Source organism: Hippoglossus stenolepis, chromosome 22 (genome assembly GCF_022539355.2).
Source record: "Hippoglossus stenolepis isolate QCI-W04-F060 chromosome 22, HSTE1.2, whole genome shotgun sequence".
In the NCBI taxonomy this organism is placed as follows: domain Eukaryota; kingdom Metazoa; phylum Chordata; class Actinopteri; order Pleuronectiformes; family Pleuronectidae; genus Hippoglossus; species Hippoglossus stenolepis.
Genome location: NC_061504.1, coordinates 11,319,974 through 11,342,957, shown reverse-complemented (window position 1 = coordinate 11,342,957; position 22,984 = coordinate 11,319,974). Strand labels below are relative to the sequence as shown.

Here is a 22,984-nt window from a genome sequence, read left to right as displayed (position 1 = left end):
TTTTTTAATACATCTGTATCAGCTATAATATACCAATATTATAAATTAAGATTCCAACCAACCTCAGTAGGTAGAAACCTTCAGGCCATTCATGACTTGCGAGACTTTTCAAAAATACCCCAAAAAGCCAGTTTCTTGACAGCAATAATAGAAAAAAACATAAAATAGAAGAATAGTCTGACCTTCAGGCTGCATGGTGCATTCTGGCTGTATGACCATCAGGGTCAGGGTGAGTGTGAGTGTGAAGGAAACAGAACCATGTGTTATGTGTCATTACTGACGCATCATGGCGACTGTCAAGAAATGAAAAGTAGATGCGGAAGGTCACACTTTCCAAGAGAAATGACAAATGATGAAGACAAGTGGCTGTACTTAGTTTGCAGTGACACACTCGCAGTGATGATAAAAGGTCAATCACATCAAGTGTCATGGCAGCTTGAAACGTGGCTCAACTGGATGAGTTAGGAAAACAAAATGCTGCTGGTTGAAGTTGATACTCTTAGGCAGAGTTTGGTTACCCAAGCTATCACAAGGCACACACAAGACAGGGGAAGAATTTACAAAGGAAAACTTGTTGCTGCTTTGGAGCTGCCAGAATCAGGAAATTTAAAATCGTTCCAATTTGTCTTGATGAACCATTGCAGAGTGCACTGCAAGAAATTTCCACGTTTTTCTTTCTGGCCTGCGATGGAATAATAATTAAATTCAGCCAAATGGGCCTTTTTGTCCATCAAATTACAGTTACAGATTTTTTTTTATGCTAAAACCAGCTGTGAGTAGCATCATAATCTGACATCAGATGCCTCAGCATAGAGAGGCAGTTACAGTCATCATGAATCTTGAATTGATCATGTAGTTTTACGTAGATAAGAAAAAGTTTCAGTCGATAAATTACCTGAATCCCACATAAACTTGGTCCAGCTCAGGCTCCAGTCTCGCTAAATGCTCACGCTGTTATTATTAAAGTAAGTAATGAACCAGCAGGTAATATATTGGATTCATATATTAAAATACTTGGTGTTCCATGTCTTATTACCAAAATAATTGTTATAATTTATCTAAATATAGATTTCGGGCCAGGTCCTGCTGCCCCTCTGTTTATTAGTCAGCAGCAAAAACCTGCAGACTTTCCTGAGTTTGCACACATCAATCTGTCGCCAGCTCCAGGTTTTTTTCTCTGGCCTATTAAAACACTATGATCAGCTTTCCAACACAAACACACACACACAGAATAATACGACCTGAACACGAGTCCTCGAGTCCTGTTCAAACGTGGGCGCTTTGCTGGCTTCATTGGTTTTGAATATACTTCCTGGCAAACTGAAATCTATTTTAGCTGCCAGTAGCTGCCGCCAGTGCTTGGTATATAGGACACAATCTTCAGAAAAGATGATGGCTAGAATGACTTGCAGCGCAGTGAAGGTGCAATCCTATTCCACATGAAAGTTTTAGTTTGTTGTCTATTTTTGTTGGACATTTTGATGTAGAAAGCATGTCTGCTGCGGTAATGGCTCTGTGTCTGTGTGTACCTCTGCGTATGTACGCATGTGTTGCTTTCAGAGAGTTATGTGCCAGAATGTTGAAAACAGCCTAATCTTGTTTGTTTCATTATTTACTGGCAGATATGTCTCAGCTCCTGTGGTTATCATCAACATTCAGATGTGTCAATATATGTCAACTTCCAGATCTGACGGTCCACAACCAATAATCAAACAATAAAATCTCAGATCTTAACTTCTTGAGCCATTGTTGAGAGAAGGCAGACCTCATGGCAGCATCCCATCAATGCCCTGCAAACTATACCAGGCCTCACCACAGAAATCTCAGCCCAATTTAACCCCAATTTATCCCCCTAAGAATCTGAGGAGAAATGTGGTCTGGAATCTGGGTCTGTAACCTTGGTCTGTACTGATGTTCATCCCAGACTATTTGTTTTTATGACTCTGCCCATAAGAATCTGAAAACGCAGAGGTAGTCTAGCATTGCTATAAGCAAAAAACACAAAAAGTGCTGGATTTTAAAATGTTCTACTAAGTGGGTGAAAAACTGCATTTCTAAAAGTTAATTTAACTCAGTAAACAACAGTCAATAGACTGTGACTGGTCCAATCTTCTCAGTCAGCTCCTCTGAGACTTTGTCCACTGATTGAGAGGAAAGCGGTTTTTAACACCAGATAAGAAACACAAGGTGAGCTTGATTTATTTGGTCTTCCAAGGGATGTGTCCACTTTTTCGGGCTGTTATGTGTCTGGCAAAGAGGCTTTCTGGCAAGAGGATCCATTTTAAGTGCCAACACCTCCTGCAAAGGCAACTTTTATGGCCGCTTGTGTTCCATCAATGATGCAGAAAATACGTGTCATGAAAAATGATTACTGGCGTTGGTTTTTTAACAGGAAAAGTATTTTTTTAACTTGTCCTCTCTGGCCATTATACCCTGACCCAGCATTAATCTATCAGATATTCATTCCCCAGCCACAGGAATATTGCTTTATTTATTTTCGAGGAAGCGTGATTAAATCCCCGCTCTCCTCGCTATTATTTGCCTCTAGTATTGATGATATTTGAATTCAAACCTATTCATGCATTCATCATAAGTTGCTGTGTGAACTCTCTCCCCTTTCCGCGGCTTCCCTCTCTCTTCTTTCTCTCCTCTACCAGTTCTGTCTTTTCACTTATCTCTTTCACTTATACGTCTCTCCCTTTCTCTCTATCTCCCTCCCTCACTCTGTAATTTACTGTGCTATTGGGTGAGTGTCAGTGAAGATGAATTGGCTCTAGTCTTCGTATTAACACCAGGACTGGCCAGGCATTTTTAGTGCTACAACTACTAGTTCCTGCATAGAGCAGGTGACTGCAAGGCACTATCCATCTTTTTACACACACACACACACACACACACACACACACACACACACACACACACACACACACACACACACACACACACACACACACACACACACACACACACACACACACACAGACAGAGAGATAGTATATGACCATGGCTCTGTCCAAGGAGTCGTTTGTGTCTCTGGTCCTATTCATCAGCGTTTTCTATCATCTGTGAATCAGCCTCATATTGACCAGACAGTTTTATGGTTCTTAGGTCAATATGTTCAATGAGGATCGCCCCATTAGAAATCAATCATATTTTAATCCAGGCCTTGGAACACGGTTTTCCAGACAGGGTTTTATCGAATAGGCTATTGTATTTCCACAGCTATTCCTTGATGATATACTGTCTTTCTGGTATTCTTGTTTGCCTCTTCAGCTTGAAAGCTGTTCTGAGCTGTTTTTTTAAAGCACATGCATGAAACGTGACAATGAAATAGGGCTAGACAGGGTTTTCTACTCCAGTGGTTAGGATTCTTTCAATGTTCATTAATGTTCAGGAGAAACAAAGTTATCCACTATGGTCTATTGCTAGTGGTATTATAGGCAACATTTGTGCCAATGTTATATTATATTATATGTTTATCTGGGTAAACTAATATACTTCAAAGATTTGGAGGCATTTCCAATGCTGATATCAGTATCAGAGCTTCTCTAAATGTTTATTTACTCGCCTTTTATAAGAGAAACTTTTATTCCTCTTTTTGAAATACTATCTTTCCTGAGTGCAGCTTCAGATCTTGTTACCAGATAGAAATGTCTGACTTTCCTCAGTAGACCTATAATAGTTTGAGAAACTCAATGTGTGCAGCCAGCCCTGTCTGTTGTATTTCCCAGTAACACGCTATCTGTCAACTGCAGGATAAATTAAGTGGTACAGGCGACGGATTATGAAGTATTTTAGGTGTGCATGCTCTTTCTCTCTCACACACACATGCTCACAAAGTTGATCCCCTTGGAGTGTCTCATTAATTTGGCTGAGTTGATTCGTTCTGAAAGGCTCTGAATTCATCACGGCCAGACAGATGGTAGAGAGGGATTTCCATAGACAAGGGGGGGAGAGAGAGAGAGAGAGAGAGAGAGAGAGTGAGTGTGGTTTGGGACAGACACGAGACAAGAGTGAGGGAGAGAAAACAAGTGGGAAGTGGAAGGTAAAGAAGAGGTGAAAGAAAGAGCGAGTAAGAGAACAACAGAGCTGCTCAGAGTAAAACAAAAAAAAGACGGAGACAGACAGGCAACAAGAGAGCAAAAGAAGAATAGATGAAAAAGAGACAGGGATATTTGAGAGAAAAAGAGGGGAGAGGTGAGTGAACACCATCTGTCTTCTTAGAGAGAGGGGAGAGGGATGTTGAAAAAGGAAAGGGGGCGAGGATAAAGGATTTTAGGTGGATTTGTTCTTTATTCCTCTCTCAGTTTCGTCTTTCCGATACTTTTAAAGGAATAGGTCAACATTTTGGAAATATGCATATTTCCCTTCTTGGGCAGAGTCCATTAAATGTGATATGGCCGCTAGGGGTCTCACAAAACAGTTACAATAGACCATATATGATGATGTTGTGAAGCAGCAAGGGATCATGGGAGTTGTTTTCTTCACCAAGTGACCAATACCAAAATTATTGTTTTTTCTTAATATAAGTTCACAAAAATATATAACATAGGTCTAGTTGTGTTTAGACATTTAATGAAGAATCATTACAGATTATATTTTTAAATTTGGAATTTAATTAATGCCATGATGGAATAGGATGAGTGAGGTAATGAAAAAAGAGTGGTCACTCAACTAGACACACACAGCACCATGTTGATAAGTAATGAGTAATAAGTAAATTAGTAAATTTTTTCTAACCCTGACCCATGTCTTAACCCTCAAACAAGCCTTTGAAAATGTGAGGACCGGCCAAAGTGTTCTCACTTTCCACACACACGCACGCACACCCACACACAAACACACACAGAGGAACATGTTTCTCCCTGTCTCTCCACTATGAATGATTTAGTGAGCGTGCCTCCAACAGGCCTCCTCGAGAAGCCTGTGAAACTAGGTTAGCTTAAGGTAGGATTTACTGAATGTCCACACACACACACACACACACACACACACACACACACACACACACACACACACACACACACACACACACACACACACACACACACACACACACACACACATCCACCCAATGTCAACACCTTTTTTTTCCAACTTATGTCTTAATTTCCCTTTTTTATATTCAATGTTTGTTGTTTGATGATTTTGTGTGTCTGTGTAAGTGCTGGCCCTGTCAGTTCAATTCAAACCCAGTTAGTCCAATGCAGACACGTGCCACCCCTCCCCTCCTTCGATTGAAAAATATCATGTGGCTCTGCCTGTGCGTTCGTCTCTCATCTGCATCCTTGACGTTCAAAAACTTGCGCATGAAAAAGTGAGAGACACTTCTAGAGAGCAAGTGAGAGATTATGGTGAGACAGAAGAGAGGAGGACGAGGGAGGGAGGTTGAGTCATCATCCGTTTCGTCCAATCCCAGCCCTCTGCCTGTTGCTTTGGTAACGTGATGTCAGTGCAGCCTCTGGCGAGTCCTCTGAGGTTAGCGAGCATCAGCACTGAGGTGTGTTGGTGTCTTTGTTCCTGGGCCTCTTTCCTGGAGATGTCACAAAAACCAAATGTAGCTTGAAACGTTGAGGTTCAGAGTTCAGGTTTAATTGTTTATAAGTTGTAATGGTTGATGAGTTTAGATCAGGAGAGTGTGAATCCATTTGGATCTGTGTGCATTTGTGATTCTTTCTTTTTGTGTGTCCATACAGTTGAGTCTGTAAGTTTTGAATTGCTCTGAGTGCATATTTTGTGTTTTTATGTCATGTTTGCCTGTGGAGGTTTGTGATTTGGTATTTGTGTGCACACTCAGACGCCAGGGACTTCTACTGACACTGATCATTATAATCAACTCTTTCTGACATTTAGTTTTTCCTCAGAGGAATTTGCCATAACTCCATTTACTGGCTGGAGCAGTGTTTGTTGCCTGGCAACATCAGTTTATTGAAAACTCTTCGTCAGAAAGTTATGCGATCTGCTGACGCTTGAGTGAGCATAGCACTGCTGCTTTTGGGAAACACAAAACATTAATTTTGGTATTTGAGTTGAAAGGTTGGTTGTGTGCGTGGAGTGAGTTTCAGTTTGGTCAGGGTATTGATAAAGTATGTGGGATGTGAGATATTAGTCAGATAAATGATCCTCCTCTCCAGAGTGACTTAACTGTAGGAAAAGTTACAGGAAGAGGCATAGCAATACCGTTTACTCAATATGAGAACAGAAAACTTGTATCTACTTATTGTCAATAGATGTATTTTATTAAATATATTAAGATGCTGTATAGAAATTATTGTATAACTACTCCGTCAGCATTTTGCTCAGTAATTGGCTGATAGCAAATAATAACTCAACTGAAATTATAAGCAATCAACACTAAATTGAGTAAATTCTGCCCAATATCTGTATTTGCTAGACCCAACCAAACAAAACAGAGAATAATAACAGGATTGTAGGTTTGTGCATTAAATTTTCAGGTCAAAAATTCGAATAAAACCCAAAGTAGAGAAGCATGTGTTGCACCGTATAAAAATTGAATTGATTTAATTTTTAAAAAGTCTTGTTCACTCTTCTCTCCTCTCCTCTCTTGCTCTCCCTGCATATCAACTATTAATGGAGAGGACAGCAGAGAACAAGAATAAGAACAAGTGAGGCAACGCGCAGATTACAATGTGATGCGTATGGGTGACAGATGCCGAGACATTTGGAAAACATTAATGGAAAGATTAAGATTAGAGGGGTCAAAGATTAAAGTGTCAAACGGTCACAGAGTAAAGAGGATTGAAAGACGGAAAAGAGAAGAAAACGGAAGAGAAAAACTGACTCTCACTCTGTTAATATCTTTTTTGATAAATGTTTGCCAATTGTTTTGATAAAAACGCTAATTGTGTGTTTGTGAGGGATCCGGAGAGAGAAAGATATTTTTGTGTGAGAAAGCTATGATCCCTCTACATTTCTGCGCTGGTATTTAAGCATTAAAGATTACGTTTGTATATGTACAACTTGTAGTGTGTGCCTGTGTGTGTATACTAAAAAAAGCTTTAAAAAAGGATAGAGAGAGAGAGAGAGACATGAGAAGACTTTGACGTTTGCTCAGATAAACAGTAATCATGTTGTCCACAGTCAGTTCAAATCCCGCAATTTAAAAACTTCTGCACCACAAAAAAACACAATGGAACCAAAATACAGCTTGTGTGAAACACTTGCTTTTTGCGAATATCAAATACATAAGAGAAGAGTTTTAGTCCTTACACAACACACTGAAACACACTGGTAAAAAGCAGCACGTACCTCCACCGGGGCCCAGCAGTCCCCTTGAAATCAATCAAGCTGCACCAAATTTCACACACACAAATTCTTGGATCCTCCCCAAAATTTAATGGGTTCTCTCTTGGCCCATGTCTCAAGTTTTGTGGAAATCCATTCTGTTGTTTTGCATAATCTTGCTGACAAACAAACAAACAGATGGACAGGGGTTAAAACATGACCTCTTTGGCGCTGCTAATTATTCCCTCTAAATAGTCTTTTGTAGGCATGTGGACATTAAGTCGTAGATTCAATGGACAGTGCAATGCAAACAGATTGTGTTTCGAGGGCAAATACAATGGCAAGAAAGTTAGTGAACCCTTTAGAAGGAACTGATTTTCTGAATTAACTGTTGATAAAATATCATCTGATCTTCAAGTGTGGACAAACCCACAGCACTTATGCTAATAAACTACAAATATTTACGTCTTTTGTGTCTCCAGTGAACACAACCATTAGATTAAACAGTTCAGGGCTTCTAGACCATTCCTCCAACAGAGCTGCTACTGCTCAGACATATGTCTGGTGTGAGCGCCTCTCAGAGGTCACTCTACACGCACACACATACATGTGCGCAAATGAGAAAGAATGAGAGACACACACTTTCATGCACGCTCACACACAGACATCTGATCTTCCTCTATTATTAATAGCCACACTTGGTAGGAATGAAAAGGGTTTTCCAACTCATAACATTATTAAAAATCAATTAATTTTCTTCCATCCCCCTCCTGCCTTCTGTCTTACTCCTTTCCCATCTTCCCTTTTGTCCCTCTTCATCCCTCCATCATTCTAACACCACCTGGGCCACCTGATTCCATTATATCAATTAAGCTGTACCTTTCATTACATCTGCTCTCTGTCTATGACCTTTTTGTCTGTGTATGTGTGTGTGTGTGTGTGTGTGTGTGTGTGTGTGTGTGTGTGTGTGTGTGTGTGTGTGTGTCTCCTTCCTGCAGCCCATACTAATTTATTTTTGGGTCATGTGTGCGTGTTAGTGTGTGCAAATGTGTTGTTTTTTATTATTATTTCAGACTCTCTTCCTCCTCTATTGCACGTGTGTGTGTGTGTGTGTGTGTGTGTGTGTGTGTGTGTGTGTGTGTGTGTGTGTGTGTGTCTGAAAGAAACCGAAAAAATTGAAATGACCTCCTCACTCGTGGCCTTATTTTCAGTGTCCCCTCTGTGCCCAGAGAGTTAGCTACTGTGTCAGTTTAATTTATTGGGTCTGTTCCTGTGGTGCGTGTCTGTCATGTGTTTGGCTACGTTTGGGGACAAATCTCCGACTAAAGACCATTTAGGGGACAACTTGTTCTGTCGAGGACAAAAGCTGATTTCTGGGTCAGTGGTTGACGTCAAGGGTAAGATTCCAGGAAATGAATTAATGAAAGTGTACATAATTTCCCCAAAATTAATTTTTGTGTGTGTGTGTTAAATATATATACATACATATTTAGCCTTGACTCCAGGGTCATGCTACCATCAGCAGGAGTTCTCCTCACTGGTCATTTAACACAACAACATGCTAAACGATGTCAAACATTTATGAAGACACACATGCACCCATGCACAGTCAACACTCTCTGTTCCTAGATAGATAGATAGATAGATAGATAGATAGATAGATAGATAGATAGATAGATAGATAGATAGACAGACAGACAGACAGACAGACAGACAGACAGACAGACAGATACTCCCTCTTTCATGTCACAGTGGAATTGCCACATTTCACCTTTGACTTCCTCATTTTGTTGATACAAATACAAGTTAGTTGTACATAAGCATAATTTTGATAATGTTTGGACTGGTTAATATGGTTACTAGAGAATCTGCTTAACAGAATAACCCAATCAACAGCATGATTTTTGAGGCTTTGAAGGTGCATTTTGACAGCATTATATTCTTATTGGCCCTCTGAGGCCTTACTATATTTAATGATGCACCAAGTCAGAGATTTCCTTGCACAGTTCATGAATCAATTCGGGAAATCAGTAGCGATACCCAGCCCTCTTTCCTACCTCTCCATCTTTGTGTCAGTCTTCCTACTTGTCTTGCTCTACAACACATACACATTGTAAAAATGTTTATTCTGTTGGGCACACTACTGAGGCGAGAAAGCAGTGAGACTGTGAGCCTGTTTACCATCGTTCCAGTCTCCCTCTCGCTTTTTCACATATTCAGTTTTCCCGTCGTTCACAGTTCACATCCCTCCGTCTCTCATCCCCCTATCTCGTTAATGTAATAACCAATTAACTGCGGCTCTTGGTTGGTGAATTTATTTATTTATTTCTTCATTAATTCATTTCCTTTTGAAAGCGCTCTCCACTGTGATTGGCAGCTCGCACTAATTGCAACTCAGCCTGTGAGTGTACAAGATACGCTCTCACATAAGCACACACGCGTTGAAGCTCACACATTTTCACTTGCATGCACACAAAGTCATGCATATCCTTCTGTACACAAGTGTATGCAAACTGAACAAACTTGAAGTGTAAATGCTTGCTAGCTATTCACACATTATGGGGGAAAAAAACTGTTACAACACACACACACACACATTGAGGGATCAGTGTGATGGTTTTAATTAGATTTGGCCTGTCAGCCTCAGAAAGCGAGAGAAGGCAGATTACTGCTGCCCTCCATAATGGCCTTCCAACACTTTATCTGAGATTATGGTGGAGGGAGAAGACTTCAAGGTCACTGGCACAATTGAGGTGGGGGTGTGAGTGTGTGGGAGAGTGTTCAAATACCCAAACAAAAAATGTCAAATGTCCATGAAAGTCACGCATCGCTTTGGAACAAAAGTAAGGACACTGATCTAGCATCCTTACATCTGTTTTCTCCCTGTGTGAGAGAATGATTGATCACATATGCAAATGTGTTGCTGGGATTTCCACAGACGGACGTACAAACCCTCATAATTAACACCCAACACATTTCTTGTTTTCTGTCTATAGATTTTAACAATTTGGATAATTTTGAACACAAATTCACATTAGCTGTATGAAGAGATAAACAATTGCTCAATTAGCTTAACAAATTTATCTGTGTATGTGCCCGATTACAGGCTGATTACAGCCATGATTCAGCATCTCAACGGATTCATGAGCGAATTGACAGAATCCAAGAAAAACATGCATCCTCACCCACTAACTGAAACCCTGACAGAACATGTAAGAGCTTTTTCCCTGGTATGACGAGAACATACAGTTCACAGGATATTCTTGCCCACAGTTATTGATAATTCATCACCTAATAGCATTTTACAAGCATAATTGAGGGACTTATTTTCAGCCTGTCGATCTGACGTCAGCTTCACGCAGGCTTTTCTTTTGCCTCCTCACAGCTGTGATGTAACTTGTGCAAAAAACAAAAGGTAATGGAGACTTGATGTTGACTGTGAAATGAGTCATGAGGCTACTCATTAAATCTCATATGGAAGTGAATGGAAACTAATGACTGAATGGAAGCAGATTCAAATTCCAAGGCTATGGCTGCTATTGTGCAGGTGCCAGTTATTGAAATAGTTTACATTCTACATACTATGACAATGACTACTTAGGCCTTAAAAACTAAATAATGATAATAATATTAATAATAATAATTATAATAGAAGACAATATTAAAAAGAAATAAAAAATGTGAAATTATTTATTTGAGATACTATTAATACAACTGTAAATGCAAGGTTTGGTTGGTTGATTGTTAAACGTTTTTAAATCATGACCTCAGTTTTTCCAAAATGGTTTGACTCTTGTCTGTTGTTTTTGGTCTGATAAATAGAACTATGACTTTATTCCAATCCTAAATCACTTAACCCCAACAAACAGGTGTCCATTCCATTCCCTCTGCTCTCTCTTTTTCACTTCTTCTTCCAATATCCCTCACTCTTCCCCTTCCACCATGAAACCAGACCAAAGACAATTACCCAACCATAAACTAATCCCACTCTTAATAAAGCCTTTTGCGACCTGACTCCATTACAGTAATTATTCTACTGTATTATTACAGTACATGATGGTGTGTGTGTGTGTGTGTGTGTGTGTGTGTGTGTGTGTGTGTGTGTGTGTGTGTGTGTGTGTGTGTGTGTGTGTGTGTGTATTTATATGTGCTCTGGGTATTGTGAGGCTTTCCCTGAGTGGCTGTAAAAAGCAAGCTGGGAGAAAAAGGCAGAATCTTTGATTGTAATATGAAGTGTCATATCTTCCCTCGCAGTGTGTGTGTGTATTTTTTGTCGGTGTTGGCGTATACAGTATGTGTGCTCTGAGAACTTATGCAATTACCGTTTCTTTTTGCATTACGAGGCGGACTGAAATGCTGATGGACGTGCAGCCCTAAGCTGACACAAGCAATTGCTCCACCGAGTGTGTACGCGCGTACATTTGAAATATATACAAAACACACACTAATTCTAGGCTTAAAGTTTTGAAATGGAGAGACACACACACATAGACACATGAATACACACACACACACACTATCTAAGAATAGTCGGTTCACACAGCGGTGCGGAGGCTCAGAAGGTCAGTTACTGTAGAAGGATTTTCATAATTTGACTTGTGAAGGCAGAGCTGATCTGTACAGCCGGTCCTCTTCTGCTCCTCCAGCCTGAGAGCTGAGAGAGAGATATCGTCTCTCACCCTGGGACATTAATCGGCTCATTCATGTTCTTTCTTCTAAACTGCTGGAATTAAAGTTTCTCTCACCGTTTATAGTCTGCTACTCCTTCTACAGCCATTACTTCTATCAACCAATCATTGAAACCAGTATTTAAACTGTGAATATTGTCACAGAAGTGGTGTCTTAACAGCTGTTGTTTATAATACTTATACAGTAAATCACAATTAGTGCTACTGCTGTTATCACTGGTACTACAGTAAATGTTTATTAGTGTTGTTTTGCTCCAAATGTTTTCTTTCCTTAACAGCTTTTTCTGAGCGTTAAGCCACATTTGACTGAACTATTAACATTAAACAATTTGGATGATTAGCCTTTAAGCACAAATTTTCATCCTCTATTTATTTTTCCTGTCCTCACTTACCCTCCTCATGTTCATGTTCTTTTTATTCCACTTACCTTACTCCTCCCCCTGGTTGTTCTGGCTTCTACCTTATCCATTTACGTCCATTCATTTTTTATGTTCAGGTTCATTTTGTTGCACCTAATTGACCTCTCTCGCTCTCTCTTCCCCCCTCTCCCCCTCTCTCTCTCTCTCTGCAGCCATCGGTGTCCAGATGACTCTTGACGCGTTTGAGTCCAGATTCTGGTCCATTACGTCACAGGTAAATACTTACAGGCATCAACATAACACAATTATCATTTTACAGAGACAGAACTTCATGTTGTGGACATTGGACTGAATGAATCCCTCATATTCTATATGTCAGTGAGAATTGTGCCGCTGCAAAAAGGATGAGTAAAGACAAAACAACCCTTTAATATAACAGCTGACATTTAGCTAAATTGTCAATTATTTACAACTTTTGAATTCATAAATAGTGGCATTTAGCTGTCCTGCTGTATTTTAAAATATGGCTCATGAATGAGGAAGCACTGTCCTCTGTTTGGGAATTAAACCCTATTATTGTAGTATATCTTCAAGTTTTTCCACAATAGATTTATGTTTTCTAATTTATTTTAATTCCCTCAATAAAATGGTTTATTGTGTTGTATATCATATTATTGTTTTTAATTTTTCTACTTGAAACCTTTTTCCTGGCCCCTTTAAAAGCTTTTCAATATCTTGTACAAAAGATACATTCAGTAGTATTCAGTAGCTCACTGTGACACAACATATTACTCATGACAAGGATGATCATAGTTTCCTTCTCCGCTCCATTAAGTTGTAATCACTACACTTAAACTTTGTTGAATTTGAAGCTTAATGCAGTGTTTTACCAATCACCGATCCCGCCATTAATAGACTGCATACCCTGCCCAAAACATTATTCTGAAAAATGACGTGTCATTGTTTCCCGTGGACATTTTATATGTGCCACTAAGAGAAAACGATCAGTGCTATGGTTTTCGGTTGAGTCTCCTTTGTGGTCTTCGAACACCTTCAAGAGAACATTTGCTTAATTTGCCGTAACACCTTTGCCACAGCGGGTGATTGATAGCTCTACTGTTGTCCTCCTCTGCTCCCGTGGCTGTAAATGACAGCAGTTAAAAGAGCATTAAGGCTGCTGGCTAGCCATTAAATGATGGATAGCCGCAACCACGAGGCTGAGCAGCTCCCAAATGTGTTTGTGTATATTTATGTGTGTTGGTGAAGGTGTGAATAATAGAGTGCTGTGTATGTGTCTGTCATGTTGACAGGAACCTTATGCATAACCATCTGTGCACAAGCGTGCTGTTACGTCCATATTCATCCACTAAGAGCTCATTAGCATCGTCTGCAATTGTTAACCACCAGATTTATGCTGAATACAAAGTCTTTCTCATTTTCATTTACTGTGTGCACCATCGACTCCTCCCTCCCGTCTAAATTCACAATTTACTCCCCTCCTCCCTCCTAATTCTTTCCCCCATTACCTTTGTTTTCCTCTACACAGTTTTCCCACTCTTCTCATCTCCTACGCCCCCGTCTTCCCTCCTTACCTCCTCTCCTCAACCCTTCCTCTTCTGCTCAGTTAGCTTACGTAATCCTATTATCGTCCTGTCATATATTCACTGTCAGGTAGCTTTATTTCGTATGGTTGGTGTGTGCATGCACTGGCATTAGGGGCTGGTCTTGACTGTGTGTGTTCATGTGTGTGTGCATGACATCCTCTGTCTATTTTGAGGGTTCAGCTCACTTGAGGGTGACGATACTATACCTACTGTAAATCCTGAACTTAATACCTGTATCCAAGAGGATGTACAATTGAAGCCACAACCATCAAGCTAAAAAAAGCCTATAAAGGCCTTAAAATGAGTTAAGAAACATATCATATAGTTGCTATTCATTGTGTGTGAATGCAGTGTTATAATACATATATGTCTTACCTTAAGTTTAATCTTTCTATTTTGATTTATTTGAATGAGATAAATCCCGCAGATCTGCTGCAGATCATTTGTGTTGCAGAAAAGGCTTTACAAGTCATTAAAATGATTGTTTATGTTCATGCATACAAGAAAAATGCGTTTTTGCTATGATTTTCACTCTCCTCCATCATTACATGTTTGTGAGAAACATATTTGAATCCTAAATGACTAAGAACATCGCTTCCTCCTTATGACCCCCGCACATACTGTAGTCGGCAGAGCTCAGTGAAGGAGTTACATAAGCCGTAGAAGTCACATCTGACATTGCAGCCACAGTATTAAGTTGACTACCTTAAAATACGATGTTATTAGTAGATGAATTATGAATTAGTGAGGGGAAGAATAAAGTATGAGCTTACATCTAATGGGAACCAGTCAGAATGTTAATAGGAAAATGTTCTGGCATCCAAGTGCAGCACAGTCTGCTCTGTGTTACAAAACTGACACATTATGTTGTATGGCGTTAGTTAAATCTGAAATCCCACAACATTGGATTAAAATATATAACATAAACAGGCTGAATCCTGGACTGTGATGCCTCATATGTTTCTCATAGTCCTTTGCTGATACATTATGTCAGTGAGTGGAGATGTAGTGAGATTAATGGGAATCAAAAGATGAAAGATCTTTCACTCTTCACATCTTGACACGCTCTTCATCTCCCGGAGAAGACTCAGCTGCTTTTCCTTTGTCTCTAATTCCACGTTCGATAACTCTGTGCTCATATAATGTGTCTGTGTTTGTCATAGACCTAAACCACAACCTTTGAAATATGAAATCAACATTATATTATTTTTTGGTATTCTTCAAACAAGATAGCTTTATGGTTTTATCTTAAAAATATTTCTTCAAAACGATTTAACTGCATGTACTTAAAAAAATTTGACTATCAAATTTGTTATCTTCAGAATGTGTATATGCGTGTTCTGTGTGTGTGTGTGTGAGGCTGTGAGCAGACAGCAGGATCATCAGTTGCCGAGAGAAACTGTTCCATTGAGGTTCAGGGTGTGAGTGATAATTAATGCTCTCGCCATCAGCTTGACTCCTCCTGGAGCTCCCAGACGAGACACATTTACCAACACTGGTTCTGAGGGAACAGCCTCTCATGTGCTGCTTCCATTTATAAATCTGACCCTGGAGAAAGTGAAAGTGAAAATCATATATGTGTAGAAAAAAATCTATCAACTGGATTGGGAATGGAAATGGCAATCAACTGAGATTGATGATTGATTGATGATTACCTGAGTGTTTCTCCAGAGCAACCACCAAATTAAAATGTTCCATTTATATACACTGGTATTATGTTATATAAGAGGCATTTTCCATTTGATTCACTGTGCATATTCACACAAAAACAATAATGATAATAATCTAATGGGACGTGTTCCAGTAAAATTGCTGAACACATAAATACTCCCAAGAAGATAAAAGACAAAGACATTTCCTCTAGTGCCACCTTCAGCACAAACTTTAAATTGATGAAAAGATATAATGTTTTGAGACATTAACCTTTTTTCCAGCTTTGCTCCTTGTCACCAAAAGCTCTCGAATCACGTCTGTCATGTGTTAAAAACGTCATTGACACACCCTCTCGCTTACTGTGACTTTTCCAGAAAATATCCAAACCGACTGACTCAGACATTTGCGTTCTCACAATCAGTCTCTCTGGGAGATTTCAGTGCATTTCTGAAAGCAGCGTGTAACTTGAGTTTCAGGAGCAGCGCTTGCTTGACCTTCCGCAATTAGAACAGATATATATAATTTCCTTCAAACCTCCCGCCTCATTGAACTATGCCATTTGCCCGTAAGGTCATTTCTGTCATTGCTCTCACTGAACTGTTGTTTATTTCAGGAGGCAGTGATGGGAAGCAGAGAGAAAGACGGACACTTAGCTGTAATAGGATTGAAAAGGATGATAGATCGTCTCATTCACACGTTGACACACTCTATATAGCCTGACCATGATTCCAAAGACATATGGTCCGTATCGGACATAATCCACATGAACTGTAGACATAGGATATGACCATGATGTCAAGAGGAGATCTATTGACACCTTGACTCATGACCAGTGCACTGATGAACAGCTGAACCTTTGTAGATAGTGGTGATGGAGTAAAGTGCAATTATATTTATAAAGGACGAGTAAAAAAAGCTGAGGAAAAAGGATACAGTCTTGTTTTTGACTGTTAAAAACCACAATGGAAATAAAAAAAAAAACATCTGCAGTTTTTCATTCATATTGGAATCACGTTCTCTGAGAAGATGAATAGCTTTGTCACCGGCAAAGCAAAGGTGTCAGAATGAAGACTCGTGTAGTCAGTGCATCGACTGGCATATCATTAACTGAAGTAACGTTTCTCTCTGTTTTCATGCTCTTGTGTTGTCTCTTTGTTCCTCTCTTCGCCTCCTCTCAGCCAAATGACACAGATGTAAGTATGCAGCTTTCCCTCTCTCCATCCTTCAATGCAGCACTCAACTTTTAGCACAGAATCAAATATAAAATTTTTAGCAGCAGCAGCAGAGCGCCGTGAAGTCGGGTTCACACCCCAGTTAAAACAGATCACACATACGCACACAGACAATCACACAGTCACGGACATGCAGAAATCTAACATGCACAAACTTGCAAACAAAATCCCACACGTTCCCACCTCAGGTAGACATATCACACGCGAATGAATGCCTTCACACTAACACACCGAGTTTTCCTCGTGTGAGAAGTGACGCATGTTCGAGCCCTAACACCTCCACAGTCAAACGCAGACAAAGCATGTGTTCAAATCATTTCCTCACTTACACAAACATGGCCTCCCAGATAATAACACCCATCACCCCCCACAGTCGCTTCCACCTCTGTTTGTCAGTGAAAACCTGAACAAGTAAAAGGTTAAACACATCGCAAACACATTCTTTTCTTGTTGTCTGTTCGTCCTCTAGTGCTCTGACATAGAAGGGAAATGTCCTCTTCGGTGTGGCAGCTTTGTGAGTATATCTATGGCTGCTGTAATATCTGGGTATTAAAGCCCCTCTCCATGAAGCAGTAAATGTTATCTAACTGTGTAATATTCATATGAATGATTGTGCTTATTACCTGCCTAGGAGGTTATATTTTCACATAAGCACTGTACAACCGATTTGCATTAAACCTGTTGGAGGGATGGGGTGTGGGCCAGGGAAGAACCCTGTACATTTCCATGTCTGGTTTTAAATACAAGATTTTTTTTTGATGTTTTCATCTTTTTCAGAGGAATTAATGTACGTATCTTTGTGCAAATATGAGTTTGTACAATATGGTGGAAATTATCAGACTTCTTTCTTCTTCCTTTTATTTCTCTGTCAGTGGTGTTGGACACAGATCTTTCACTTCATCCGTCTCTGTCTCTTTTCTCATCTCAGGATATCAACTGTTACCTGATTGACAATAATGGCTTTGTCCTAATTTCTAAACAGCGTAATGATGTGAGTTTACACACAAACACACACGCGTACATTCATGTCTTTCTAGAGTTGGAAGGACACTCACTCCTCCGCCAAGGAGATTATGTTTTTGTCTGTGTTTGTTAGTTTGCAGAATTATGCAAATAATTGTTTACACTGTAAACAGTGTGCGGCGAACCGAAGACGGAGGTTTGGCCCAAATACACACTGTCGGAAGCCACAAAATATTGGCTGTGGCCCCCAGAGGCTAATTCGTCTTCAGACAATAACCAATGGGCCCTGAGATTGATTTCAACCTAATGTACATTTTTGGGGAATTCACAATTGGACAACATAAATTGTAGTAAAGTATGGTTGTGCCCCTTCTTCTGTGTTTCTAAGAAAATGAGAGAAATTCAATCTAAAATCATGCATAATATTTGTTTGTGTAACACAATCATTTCCAACTTCATTGACATTAACGTTAAATGCACCTTTCTGAGGTGAAAGTGGGCGAGATGAACACTAAAGACAGGAGTTGATATTCCCTCTGTCAGTTTATCATCACAGGAATTTAAACGATTCAACCACTTGGTTTGTTCCACTGTTTATCTGGCTTCTCTCCTGATAGGCGGGGAGGTTCTTTGGTGAGGTTGATGGATCAGTGATGACCACACTTATCAGAATGGGCATGTTCAAAAGGTAATACCTGTCCTCACCTGACTGGCTAGTTTAGAAGATAGCTGAGTGTCTGTTTGTGCACCTGTCTGCTTCTCTGTCTTGTCTGTCTGTTACCTGTGAGAACAGAGAATTACCTTGTCCTGTAAGAGCCCAAACCTCTGTGGCTAAAGCTGAGCTGTTCTTACTCTGCAATGTCAAGTGGAATTTTATTCATCCCAGTGTCTCATACTTATAATACTATGTATTTAAAACTGGCACACAAGCATGAACACTTGTCACTCTTACTGTAGTTACAGATCTAGAGCCTGCCTGACTGATTTTTGGGGACAGATACCAATATCAGGGATACACCGATATAATTATTAAAGGAGAAATTGGCAGTGATCCCTTAGATGTTGTTATCAGTCTACTATAACAAAGAAATGTAATTGAGGCTTGACATTTTACATTTTAATCATATACCTCATTCAAAATAACCATAAATAAAAAACATATAGATGTTTGCTTAATTGTTTTGTACCAAATATCTTTTGGAAATAGCTCATGAATAAATGAATAAACTCAATGAATAAATAAAAAGGAAAAACAACCAAAAGTACAAAAAATTTGAAGTATGAAAATAAAAATAACCTTTTTCCGTTCCAAAAATCTGTAAAATAAAAGTTCTCATATCAGCAAACATAAACGCTGATACTGATATGACTGTGAACAACTCAGGGGCAGTTCATTCCTCCATCTTGGTGTTTGTGGTGTAGATATCCTCGCTTTCCCCTTTCGCTGCCCTTTGAGCTTCTTTAGCTGCTCTGGATTTCTTTTCCGTCAGACTTTTCTTTTTACCCGTCTTTTATGTTTGAAATCACATGAGTGATGTGCTATTTTTAAACAGCTAAAAGATTTCGTCATGCTTCATGTGACACAGGATATTACATAACTGGTTCTGAGCATGCATGAACTTCATTGTCTGTGTGTATGTGTGCGTTTGTTGTGTACGTGCGTACGTCTGCAAAGCTGTGCGTGTGTATTTATGTGTTCTTGTGCTTCCACCTGCATAAGAACAAAAAATACCCACCTGTGAAGGAAAAACAAGAATAAATCGAAACACCGAGACAAATAGGGAAACTAATTTCAGCATGGAGATGGCTTTATTCCTTTTCTAAGTGAATCTGGGTTTTTACAAAGGTTGAGCTGAGCCATAAAGCGCTGAGTGTAATGGTCTGGAGAGGGAGGCATCAAGAAATCAATGTCAGTCAGATACAGCAACACCATTCGCTTTTGTGTGTGTTTCCTCAGGGTGTCCTTGTTCGACTACCAGGCCATGTGTAAGATGAACTCGCACTCTGTCAACAGCGCTCGTCCACTTCTCAGTGTATGTACAATAAACTCATTCTGTGTATGGTGATATTTTCCGTAAAAGCTCCACGCAACTCTGCAGTAACCATAATCCATCCATCTCTGTCTTCAGCCGTTCTATGGTTTGGCTTCAGCGCTCAAGTGGCTCCTCTCCAACTTCCTTCTGTAAGTGTTGCTAGGGGCAACCAGAAATGGCTGCCCCCAATCGAAACATAAAGTGGATATCTGTTCATGTTTTCTGTCAGAGTAATGGAAAGAATGCTTCTTGGTTGGCAGCACTGTTATATTATACAGACAAACAACACCAACCAACAGTGAAATTTCAAATCTAGTTTGATATATATCGTCGGATAAAGAGATGTAACACATATTTATAGGCTATTATACCCTCATTATAATACAAAGTAGTTATTTACTTCAGTAGTCAAAAATATTACAGGAATAGATCAATTACCTAGTTGAGTTACACAAAAATTAATACGTCCATGTGTTTGTATGGAAAATATGAATATATGCTGCCACCAACAGTGAGTTAGCTTAGCACAAAGACAAAGGGACAAAGGGAAACAGCGAGCCCAGCAGGCGAAGAAATAGCTTCACAACACATAGCCTCTGTACAAACACATTGATATAACATCCATCCAACATCTATACTGCTTATCCTTTGAGGGTTGTGGGGGAGCTGCAATACCAGCTGACATTAGACAGGAGGCAGGACACCCTGGACAGGTCGCCAGCATCCAGATACAAATAACCATTCACACTCTCATTCACACCTATGGTCAATTTAGAGTCTCCGGTTAACCTAATCCCAGTCTACATATCTTTGTTCTGTGGGAGGAAGCCGAAGTATCCAACAAAAACCCATGTAAACACAGGGAGAACATGCTGCCCAAGATATAACATTATGAGCATAACAATAATGAGCTGTATGTAGGTGTATCTTGTGCACTTTGGACAAAGCCAGGCTAACTGTGTCCTTGGTCTCCAATTTTTATGCAAGCTAGGCTAACGTGCTGCTGACAGTACCTTTATATCAACTGTATAAATCTCTGGGCAACAAAGCAATTAAATGAACTTCGCAAAATACCCCACTACTCCCTTTAAGTGCAGTTAGCAACTGAAGGATAAGAAACGGGGCACCTACTTATTTAGAAGAACAACCTGAGTTTTTACTGCTGTGACTTGGTGAGGCTGAAGTCACGTGATACGTCCAGCATCTTCATTAAAAACAACAAGGGGACTTATCCAGTTAAGACAAAGCTTCCAATTACTGCTGAATAACTTGGGGACCCATTTTAATATTCCCACGGCACAACTTTGGGTCCTGGCCCAGTTTGTGAAAGCTGCGTGCAATCTGCTTGCAATCTGCTTGGGCCCATAATGAAGGCTGCCTAATTGACTCCCTCTCTTTGTCCACTCTCCTCTTTCTCCTCTCTCCTTCACAAGGTTCCTCCTGGAGTTTAATATCTGTGGCTTCTGGCACACGGAGCATTTTGCTGATGGTGAGTTTATATCTACATTGATTTTAACCTTCAGAAGTCCGGGGCTATTTTGGCTGGTTTTGAATTGGCCTTAATGAAAATATCCCAAATTATATTAAGATATTAACATAAATCTAATCTTAACAAATGTCACGATCAACATTTCACTGACCAAATCCATGACAGACATGTATGTTGTGTCAGTTCGATAGCAGGAGAGTTCAAGCTGTTTTGATTGATCAGTATTGATCATCAGTCAGAAGGTCATAGTGTCCTGTGATCCCCTCACCTCTCATCTGCGTCTGTCTCTCCATCGATCACACATTCACCCACCTCATCACTCCAACTGTCAATCATCTGCTCCTCCAATCACCACCATTATCATCCCTCCATTCAGCGAAGCCATCTTTCAGCGTGTGTGAGTATCTGAGTCGTAGTGTTTTTAATGAGAATCAGAGTGTTTTGCATTTTGTGTTTTATGTACGGTGTAGTCTTTGTTGTATTCTTCAAACAAAATAAAATTGCCTTTGTCTGGGAACAGGCACAAAGTCTTTAAAATAAGAACTAAGCGCAGAGTGGTTTCTAAAAAAGTCAAATAAATGAAAAATCGATCACAACCAGACAGGAAATTTAGACAAGCCATTATGTTTCTCCTTTCAGCTTTCAAACAAATAATTTTGCCTGTACGCGGGCACCTTATTCAATTTTGTTTGGAGTAAACAGCAAAGCGAGAGCTCCTCTGAGACTAAGAATGATTTAAATAGTAGCCCTGTCTGCCTGTCAGTCACCAGCAAAATGTCACACACACACACACACACACACACACACACACACACACACTGCCACACACACTCATTCATATTTCAAACCTTGAGACATAACCCTTGTCCATCTCTCTGTTAGCCTCGGCTCATAAGAAAAAAGGGGACATCCTGCAGCCGTGTGAAACCGAGTACCCCAGCTTCGTTTATGAGCCGTCAGTCAAAGAGACCAACAGCATTATTAAGTGTGGACGCTGCCAGAAGTAAGCACACACTAAACACACACACACACACACACACACACACACACACACACAAATCAACTATGCGCTCCTCTCTAAGCTCCAGATCAGCCATATTAAATTGTCCCTCGAAATTCCATTTTCGACGGCTTTGCTCTGCTCTGCATACTAAGAGCGGAGTCTGTTTATGCAAGAGTATCAAGTACAGGAAAATAAGTGGAAAGGGACAGAATTAGATCAGGGTGCACAAGGTTATAGAAAGACCAAGAGGCGTATGGAGGTTGAGAGGGAGACTGGAAAACTGAGAGAAAGTATAGAGGCGAGTAAGGAGAGATGGGGGAGCAGTGGGTGACAAAAAAAGAGATTGAAAAACAGTGGGAGGAAAACAGAAGTGGAAGAGGTGAAAGAGTGAGAATCATTACTGAGTCTGTTTGTATATACTTCGGTGAAAGAGAGCGAGAAACACAGAAACATGGAAAGAAACACTGAGGTTATGTGGTTAGTTTGTATTGTTTCAGCAAGTTTGTGCTCATAGATTGAGTGTTAGCGCCCTCGTGAGGCCAACAGAGGTGTAACACATCCTGTTCTCAACTAGATCCAGACAGTATTATCTAAAAATGTATGACCCATAAATAAATGTGTGAACATATTTTCAGTTTTTGTCGTGACTGCAAACTTTGTATCTTCCCCCTGCTGGGTGCCCCACACTGGGAGGTTTTCTGCCTGTGTTTGTGTG

The 22,984-nt window shown here is 39.9% G+C and overlaps 1 protein-coding gene across 5 annotated transcripts in view; it reads left to right on the top strand.

Annotated features, from left to right (window-relative positions):
- cacna2d4a (calcium channel, voltage-dependent, alpha 2/delta subunit 4a) overlaps positions 1-22,984 on the top strand; it is a 76,158-nt gene that overhangs the window by 50,684 nt on the left and 2,490 nt on the right. For 3 of the 5 annotated variants that reach the window (XM_047338628.1, XM_035147885.2, XM_035147884.2), the window contains 10 exons: positions 12,505-12,566; positions 16,728-16,742; positions 17,251-17,295; positions 17,710-17,772; positions 18,362-18,432; positions 19,702-19,777; positions 19,874-19,926; positions 21,211-21,266; positions 21,643-21,663; positions 22,149-22,269. In XM_047338628.1, coding sequence (XP_047194584.1) covers positions 12,505-12,566; positions 16,728-16,742; positions 17,251-17,295; positions 17,710-17,772; positions 18,362-18,432; positions 19,702-19,777; positions 19,874-19,926; positions 21,211-21,266; positions 21,643-21,663; positions 22,149-22,269 — 583 coding nt within the window. The remainder of the gene's footprint in view (positions 1-12,504; positions 12,567-16,727; positions 16,743-17,250; positions 17,296-17,709; positions 17,773-18,361; positions 18,433-19,701; positions 19,778-19,873; positions 19,927-21,210; positions 21,267-21,642; positions 21,664-22,148; positions 22,270-22,984) is intronic. The other 2 variants (XM_047338627.1, XM_047338626.1) reach the window with 1 other exon arrangement.